This window comes from Condylostylus longicornis, unplaced genomic scaffold, assembly GCF_029603195.1.
Source record: "Condylostylus longicornis isolate FDR11 unplaced genomic scaffold, ASM2960319v2 ptg000004l, whole genome shotgun sequence".
Taxonomy (NCBI): domain Eukaryota; kingdom Metazoa; phylum Arthropoda; class Insecta; order Diptera; family Dolichopodidae; genus Condylostylus; species Condylostylus longicornis.
This window is the reverse complement of record NW_026577973.1, coordinates 15594092-15603461: the sequence shown is the minus strand read 5'-3', so window position 1 is coordinate 15603461 and position 9370 is coordinate 15594092. Positions and strand designations below refer to the sequence as shown.

At 26.8% G+C, this 9370-nt stretch overlaps 2 protein-coding genes across 3 annotated transcripts; one reads left to right on the top strand and one right to left on the bottom strand.

The window, feature by feature from the left end:
- Positions 1 to 1743: 1743 nt before the first annotated feature.
- On the bottom strand, positions 1744 to 3826 carry LOC129611105 (transmembrane protein 18). The gene is made up of 4 exons (XM_055524060.1): positions 3643 to 3826; positions 3472 to 3589; positions 3262 to 3410; positions 1744 to 3190 (listed from the first exon to the last, which is right to left on the bottom strand). Exons 1-4 carry the CDS (start codon positions 3724 to 3726, stop codon positions 3083 to 3085), a joined length of 459 nt encoding a protein of 152 aa, XP_055380035.1. The 5' UTR covers positions 3727 to 3826; the 3' UTR covers positions 1744 to 3082.
- A 2431-nt stretch (positions 3827 to 6257) lies between these two features.
- On the top strand, positions 6258 to 7195 carry LOC129612369 (uncharacterized). Of its 2 annotated transcripts, none has more exons than XM_055525937.1 (4): positions 6258 to 6540; positions 6595 to 6631; positions 6694 to 6768; positions 6817 to 7195. In XM_055525937.1, the coding sequence occupies exons 1-4, from the start codon at positions 6390 to 6392 to the stop codon at positions 7052 to 7054; spliced, it is 501 nt and encodes a 166-aa protein (XP_055381912.1). In that variant the 5' UTR covers positions 6258 to 6389; the 3' UTR covers positions 7055 to 7195. The 2 variants fall into 2 exon arrangements, with proteins under 2 accessions (XP_055381912.1, XP_055381905.1); XM_055525930.1 differs by having other exon boundaries at positions 6595 to 6637.
- Positions 7196 to 9370: the final 2175 nt, after the last annotated feature.

Below are 9370 nucleotides of genomic sequence, written 5' to 3'. Positions count from 1 at the left end.
TATCTTTCTTTTACTTTGTCAATATAAAATTCAAAAATTCTTTCTTGCTCCTGAAAATTGTTTCTTGCTTCTTAATCCTGAATTTTTTCGATACGTTAAATTCCTTGTAATTACTGGTAGCAAAAATACCTTGTGCATGTAAAAGCTGGGAAGCCCCGATCAGGCTATTTATGCTGGGTCTGTATGGTTTTCTTAACATTTCAAAATTTTAACTTTTCAATTTACATCCAAATTGAAAATTTTCAAATTTTGTTTTAAAAAGAGCATTCTGTAACCTTACTTGAATATTGGATGCTGTTGAAAGTCACAAGTGATACCCTTAAAATATAGAGCACAGGTCATACGAGCGTAAAATATGACTCACATCATTCCCATCAGTAAAAATTTATTTTTTTTTGAAATAAATAAAAATTTGAAACGGGAATTGTGACTACTAAAACATATTTCGTAAAAGAATATATATTAACGAAATATGAAACTATAAAATGTGAATTTGACAATTCATTTGAAACTATCACCAATTATCGCTGATGAACATTTTTAATAGGTATCGAATAAGATCGTACAAAAATAACAAAATTAATTGTTTTGAAGAGATTTCGCAAATGAGGCATTTTTATATTCTATAAGGGGCAAGGAGTTTCTCATGAATATCTACAGTAGTTATAACCTTCTTAATTTGAATTTTTAAATTTTAAAAAAATAAAAAAAAAATTTTAAAACACGTTAATTTCCTATGTAACGTAATATTGGAACTTTTTCTAATTTCGACACGGCTAACAACTCTGTAAACTGAACTTTCAATTAATATGTGGCTCATTTTTTATTAAGAAAAATAAAATACCATGTACAAGTGTTTTTTTAAAACAATTTTTTGTTTCAATGACTTAAAAAAATGTACAACAAATAATTTAAATGGTGTATCTCCCGTTATGTAAGTATTAAGCTTAACAACCAAGTAATAATATAAGAAACCAATTCAAAAATTAAATTGAGAACAGTGAACATCGTATGACTTTTTTCATTAATGTCAAAAGAGAACCAAAGCTGGTAACGACAACATAATGTTACAAACAAACGGAAACATATATCTACCTAATGTTAGAAAAAAAAACCGCATATCTAAAAATAGGAATTATTTTCAGTTCATTTTCTGAAGTCTTATATATAAATTTTAACATTAGACCGCGGAAAATCGTTCCTTTTTTGTTTTTAACTTTAACCAGAGTGAATGTACCACGTTTTTCACCATAACGATAAAATGCCATGGTTTATGATTGTTTTGTTAAAAAAAATGTTTAAATTCTTTGTGAAACGGTTTTGTGTGGTTAGTGCAAGATTTTGTGTTAAATGTGCGGCATAGATTTGAAAGAATAAGAAACTCTTTAATCTGTTAAATTAATAAAAATCTTTATTAATTGCAACCCAACGACAAAGGAAATCTTAAAAAAATTTTATTCTATTGGTAAGTATTAATTATTACATTGCTTTGTTTTTTGATCACGTTTTTAGTTATAACAAAAATTATGGCTTTTGAATATTGAAAAATGTTAATGACAGTTTATCCGCTTGTAGTTACTTTTATAGCGTCTTAACTCTTGTTTAAATTAGCGAAGAAGTACTTAAACCTACAACGTCAATACTAAAAATTACATATTAACAAAATTAAATTTGTAGTTTCATTCTTAAACTTAAAAAAGTAAATATTAAATATCATAATAAGTAGATATATACTTCGTGTGGTAAGATTAAAATAAAAAAATTATTATTCCATTTCTTTTTTAGCAAAAAACATTAATTATATGTGTATGTAAATGTGATAATAAAATAATGTATGAATATACACTTAAATTGACCTTTCGCATCCCGCCTGCACCAAAGTTTCATCATAGTATTTACACATATGTATGTATGCATGTCCATAGTATTTTCCACATTTTAATATTTTCAATTTTATACTTTAAACAAAATTATAACTTTTAAATGACACACTTTAGCATTAATTTTAATTTGAGAATAAATATTTAAAAAAAAAATATCATTGTAATATTGAATTTAATTTGTCAAATTCTATTCAAAATAAAAATAATTTTTTGAAATTTTATTTCAAAATTCAAAAGTTGAATTTAGTTTAAGTTGAATCTTTTTTATATTACAAGTTATTGCTCTATATTTGAGAAAAATATTTTTCAATCATTTTTCGGTCGGAAAATGTACCAAAATTGATAAAAATGAATGAAAGCAAAACCAAAAATAAATTAAACTGAAAACCAACAATTATTATCAAACATTGAATATTACAATTTCAATTTAATTGAGAGCCAGAACCATATTGAGAGACAGTTTATTTACAAATTGTATAAGGGAAGAAAAATGTTGATAAGAAAAGTCATTAGTTTTTCCAACAGATTTTCATCTAGCCCTCAAATGATTCCACTTAGATTTCATTTTTCTTTTGTGACACACAAAGTACCCACATTTGCTCTAAAGATTACTTCTATAGTATTTGTGTTAAATGTTTAATTTGAATATAAAATTGACTTTATCGTTAAGCAGGAAACTAAAAGACCGATATATATGCGGGAATTTTGTTATTGTTTACTCTATTGATTTTGTAATTACTAAATTACAAAATCAATTGATTGTTACTATTGCTAGTGCTTGAATTGCCATTGATTTCAAATTCATTAAATTTACCTTATATGTTTTGTGTTACATTTGTATTTAAAACTTGTTTTTTTTATTTATTTAAAACCTATGTAAATACAGCCTTAAGTTAGCTAGTTATGTACTCGTAAATTTATGTTAATAAATATTAAAATTTGTTGGAATTTAAATCCAGAATATCTTTTTATATATTATATTATAGATAGAATTACCTACATTGATAAAATTTTTATATAAATTGTGAATAATTTTAATTTTCCAGTTTGATTAAAAGTATTTGAGTTTTCACTAATTCACAAATATATCCGATTCTAATAAGAAATTAAAAAAATTTAAACATAGTTACTAAAACAACATTAACATACGAACACAGGCAATATATGTATATAATATGTATATTATATATGTATATCTTTTATTCAATTTTTTTGTTTTTATTGCTACTCTGCCGTCTCAAATTTTCTTTCAATTGGGCCGTTTTTAATTTTGTCATCATTTGAGTAGAGTTGTAAAGCCAAGCTCCCTGAAATTAAAATATTTTTTTCGATCATCAATTTTCGTTTGAAATAACTATGTACATAAGAATTTACTTACAATAAGTAGCATGCAATTTAGAAGAATTGGAATTGAAAATACGGTTGATATGAAAAGACCATTACTGTCAAAATATTGTTGTTTCGAAAAGCTTTGCCAGTGGGCAGCAGCATGTTCATTTATACTTTCGGAAAAGTAAGCCATCGATACTTAAGTTATAAAAAAACTATAATATGCTATATATTTGACAAGATTTTTTTCTACACTTACATAAAACTAAGAACAAGAATATTTGAAAATTGGTTCTATTTCTAGTAGTTAATGCTGTAATTGTTGTCAAAAGATGAAATAGCACTAAACCAATTAACCAAGGATCTGTCCAGTCAATCTAAAATAAGGAAACTATTAAAAAACCTAGATATAAATCTAATATTTATTTACACTCTTTAGGTATGTCCAATATCCATTAATTTCATTTATTTCTATCATTCCTGGCCCTATATGCTTATTTTCATTTTCTGACATTACTAATATTTTTTCAGACTTGCAATTGTTGATTGATTAAATAAAAATGCTTACACTATTATTTACTTAAGATATTTAGCGTCTTTCCTTTAGTGCTCGTCTTATTATGACGTTTTTTTGATTTTCTTATCAAATTTGGCAGTACATTTATTTAGTATTGCCATACAACTTTAAATTGCCTTATTTTTATTCCAACCTTATTTTTATATTTTTGTTTTCAGTATAAAAAAACTGTAAAAAAGTCAGGATGAATGATCGAAATACAGTGGAGCTTCCACAACTCGAACTTTTCCTTACCTGGAAACTATATGAGTTTCATTGGCATAACTTTCTTTATAAAAATTATTCTATAACTCGAATTTCCTCAATTTGAATTTCTCCTTGACTCGAAATAAAATTCAGCTCCCATAAAAGTAAAACACCCATATTCTGTTAGAATCGCATCACTTGGGCTTGTGGGATATGATTGAAAAAAGTTTTGTTTTTCAATATAAAATTTCAAATTTCAGAATTGATTTTATTCAGTAAATTACAAGATTATTAAAAAACAACCCATCACGTCAAGTGATGCGACTAACAAAATATGGGTGATAATTTCTTTACCTCAAAAATTTCAAAAGTTTTGCACAAAACATATCATATTTTTAATTCAAACTGAAAATACTAATGCAGTTAAAGCTTTTTTCGTTAATAGCACGTATATATGCACATACATACATGTACATATATTATATTATATGCATAGACACATGAATTATATTTTGGTTTAAAAATTTTATGAAGTGTTTTTTTTTTAAAGTGTTATTCTCAATTTAAAAAACATTTGTCATACTTATTTCATTTCAATTTATATGCCTTTTTTTTCTCTTCAACTCGAAATCTCCATAACTCGAACTGTTTTAGTATTCCAGTGTGACTTCGAGTTATAGAGGTCTCACATATTTATTTCACGTTTAAGTGCAAATTGAAATTTGTCAAATATAATATCAAGATCATGGCAATAAGAGGTATGTTCCACATTATAAATTTCCAATTCTTTTCTTGTTATTTTTTCTATTTATCGACCGTATTGTGTAAACAATAGGTAGGTTATGTGATGGTAACAAATTTTGCATATCGAGTTTTCGAGAAGTGGGAGCGGACTTCTCCATAGGAAGTGTAAATAAACTATTTTTAGCAACCTGTCGGTCTGTGTGTCCACGCCTGTATCTTAAGTTCGGCTGAACTGATTTTGATGAAATTTTATATATAAGTTTATTTCGACTATGGCACGGATTGATCAACTTTTGAGATATATCAGGGCTTAAGAACTGCACTTTTTAGCGACATTTTTTGGAAAAATCAGGGCTCGGAAACTGATCTGAGGGCCGATTTTACATTTTTTACCACATCTATGGAACGAATTGATGGAATTTCTTAAATTTGATATTTGAGTTTTGGTTGTAACCGAAACTAACTGGCGAGCATTTCAGGGAATTCGCTTTACAAAGCGAAGAGCCAAATTTACATTTTGCTAAGTGTGTTAACTAAAAGCTTACTAACGCCCTAAAAATTGGAAAGAAGTATTTAACAGATATTTTTATAATATTCTGCAACAGTTTCACTTAACACTAAATACACATTGCGGTCGGTTATGTGCTTTATATTAATTTGCCATGCCGTACCGTACATAGAGTTTCCAAAACTCTCATATTGACACTGCGGCATGCCGAAACTGATACCATTTTTGTTATAATTCCTGACACCTCAAAAACAATGAATATCTCGTTTTATTTCTAAAAGGGCATTTTTGAAATTAAATATTCGGATCCTTCTCGGTTGCTGTGTGGCAAGTTTTGGATGGTCTATATAAAATACAAAAACGGTTTTTTTCACTCGGTTTGCGAATCAAAAATTTTTAGTCCCTGTAACGAAACCAAATTAAATTTAACTTATAACTTAGTAAAAAAAATAAGATTTGCTGACGTTTGTGTTTTTTTACAAAAAATAATTATTTACTTATTTGGCAAGTTGAATTAATTTTAATATACATTTTGACGTTGTCAAAAATAACTCTGTGTTTTCTTTATTCCATATATGTTAAAACTATCTCGAGGCTTATTAGTTATTAAAATTTAACTAAGTTGTACTGTAATTTTGTTTTCGTGAAGAAACCTTTGTTAATTTACGGCTTTAAACAATTTAATTTCAAAATAACCAAATCATAAATTAAAAGAAGATTAGACATGTCATCAAGTGGTCAAAAATATTGTTTTTTATTGCGGTATTTGGAATTGCTTTTATGATTTTATGAATGATTTTATAAATAAGAGTATGATATGATATAAAATGATATAAAAATATCACTGATGAACTTAGAACTGACAATCACGCATAAATCATCGTGATATATAATTCACACGAAAATACATATTCAAAATTTATTCGGAAAAATGTATTTCCAAAGCGAGCAATTGTGTTTATTTTTAACGTCATATGGTTAGCTGTCATTACTGTCAATGTTTTCAAAAAGTAAAAAATTCAAAAAAAAAAATTCAGTATTTGAAAATTCAAATGCTTTATTTTAAATTCTTGTTGAGCAATAGACGTTTATTATCTAAATAGAAGTAAAATATAGGTATTAAATATCACAAATTAGAATCTCAAAGTTAGTAATTCACAAAATGAGCGGCATGGAAATGGAAATTATTGAAATAAGCTCAACAAACTCTGAAATTCTCGGAGATGATAATATGAAAGAAATTGAACTCGAAAAACTATCAAGTTTATCAAGAAGTCGTCATAGTCTTAATTTATATGATCTGGGTGTTTGTGGTATGTATACCTTTAATTAAATTATATAAAAATTAATACAATTTTTATTTTTAGGGATTAAATCTGAAGCTGAAAAAGATTCTCAGATAATGTCCGAGTAGTTTAAAATGTTCTTATAAAATTCTGAGATATATTGAAATTAATTATTTTCAGGTATGATACCATTCTCAGAAAAGAAATTGATCAGTGGAGAGATCTTTTAAAAAGTACAAAAGAAAGAATAAAAACGTAAGAAAGTTATTTTAATTAGTCTGATTTATAATGAGATGCTTTTAGAAACGAAAACGCTACTTTGGAGTTGAAAGAAGAAATATTAACAAAAGAGCATATAGATCACATTAATCAAAGACCGAACTTTGAAAATTTTTTAAAAGGCTTCGAAGAATTTAATATAAAATGCTACAATTTCTTCGAAATTTATGAAAAAACTTTAGATGATCAAAAAAATTTAATAAAAGAATACCAAGATGTAATAAAAAAGGATACTTTGGTTAATTACATGTGGGAAATTTAGTTTTCAGTGGCAAAATCAAGTTTTACATTTTAAGCATATTGTGCTTTTGTTTTTAAAGAATTTTCCGGAATAAAAATTTTTTGTAATACATATACATATATATATACACAACAATTTTATAATAATTTACATAATGCTGAAAATAAAAAAAAAATATAGCATAAATATTTAGTTAGGCATTATGTATGCAAATGATTTATTTTATTGTGTCAATTGATAATGCAGCTACTGTAATATTACTGCATCTTGAAAATCATGAATTTTAAATTGTAATAACATTGTGTGGTCAGATATCCGGCAGGTATTTCTGAATTTAGTTGATAAAAGTTTTGGTTAATACCGAATATAACTCCCATCACAAAACTGAAATTACTGTCCTAAGTAACAAGGATAATGCTGTTTAGTATTCTAATGTACTGATATGAGAATATTGATGCAGACTGAAACAGACCTACCTATAATCAATTTTTGAGTGATTCTCATTTTATTTAATACGTTTTCAAAATCCATCTGGAATCTAGGTTATATCATTAATGTGTAAATTTAAAAAACTAAAAAAAATAGAACACATTAAGCATTGTTTGTTTTTGTAAATTTTGTTACTTCGAAAAAATATTTTAGTTTGGTGGACGTATGGACATATTAGGCATTAGTTAGGGTCGACAAGGAAGAGCAGATCCATTCAAATTTACATTTACTTTTTTTTCAAATGCAATTAAACGATTAAATATTCAAATAATATTATATAGATTCAGCAGAACTAAAAATATACCATATACCCTCCTTGTGATTTTCATACAAATCAGCAAATTAATTTTGATTTACTATTTGCGCTTGGTAGCCTGGTGGATATACAAGGTGCTCCCTAAGAAAAAATAGGACTTCTAAAAGCTAACGTTTTTTGTCCACCTTTATAGAAAGTAGGTTGTAAATTTGGCTATATCAAATATAACACTACTTTAAAATATGTGCTGAAAAGACCGTGCAAAAGCTGATCAACAAGCATATGACGAATTTCATGCTACTTTTAATTTAGATACATACCTACCGTTTAGAACCGTTTAAAAATGATTTTTGAAAAAAAAAAAGATTACTTTTTTAAAACAAAAATGATTTTTTATTTTATTTCTCTCCCATAAGTTGTTTGATAACTTTGCAAGAAAATAGTAGTTTGAAAAAAAGCTGGAAAAATCGTAAAATATATTTTTTATTAAAGTCATGGTTAAAATTTTAAGTTTATGGGTATTTGAATTTTAAATACATGTGTACGTTGTTAACGAAATCCCAAATCAACAGAATACAAAAATGTGGAATAAACGTATGTATTTTAAAAAATATAAAATAAAAACCTATTTTAGGAGTGTCATTTCGGTATGATTATTATTATAAATGTCGTATTCTTTATGATATTACAACAATATTAACAAATAGGTGTGGAGGTCAATCTGCACATCTCTACATTTTGGGAGGAGCTTCATTAACAGAGTTCGTGATCGATGTAGAAGACAAGGTCATACGGTTTTTAAGATTGGTTCAAATGTATGTTCGACCGCATTAGTTCCAATGCCATGAAATTTAAGACTTCTAAAGGGCTATGAAATGATTCGAAATTGATTAGCATCTCGTTCAGGTTGCTAGGGATCGAACCATAATGATTTTTTGCTACTACGAATTACGACATTGTTCAGTCGTTTACGCAAACTGACTAAGTGTAATTTGCCGAAAAAATAACATTTTAAGTCTTCGTCCCTTTAAGCACCTTCTTAGTCCTTAATAGTCTCATGTAAAAATCGACTTGCAATCGCTACATTAAATTAATTTTTTAAGAAAATGTTGGATTATGTAAAGGCTAGCGTCTCGGTTAAAATCAACTTCTCCAAGATTATTAGATTCGAAAATCCTGTCAAAAGGGTCTAAATGGACCTCGTGCTTCAAAAAATTTTGTCCTATTAGTGGCTTTAAAAATTTTGTTTGCGATGTCTATTTTTTGTATGTACATATGTATGTATTATATTTTGCGTAACCTAATTTTACCTATTTATATAGTTTTCTGAACTTGATAATTGTAATCAGGCAGACTTATAAAGTTTAAATCTGCTTTCTAAGATGCCGGTTCGAAATTTACTCAATAAAACAAAATGAAATTCGTAATGATCAACCTAGTTTATTTAAATTTCCGTTGTAATCAAACAAGCTTTTAAAGTTCATAGTTTGTTAACTAACCAATTACATACTTTTTTGTATTTTTTTAAGAAGCCTCATTTAAAATCGTTTAAATCAGAAATAGGATACCTTCATTCATTTCTTTTTTCATGT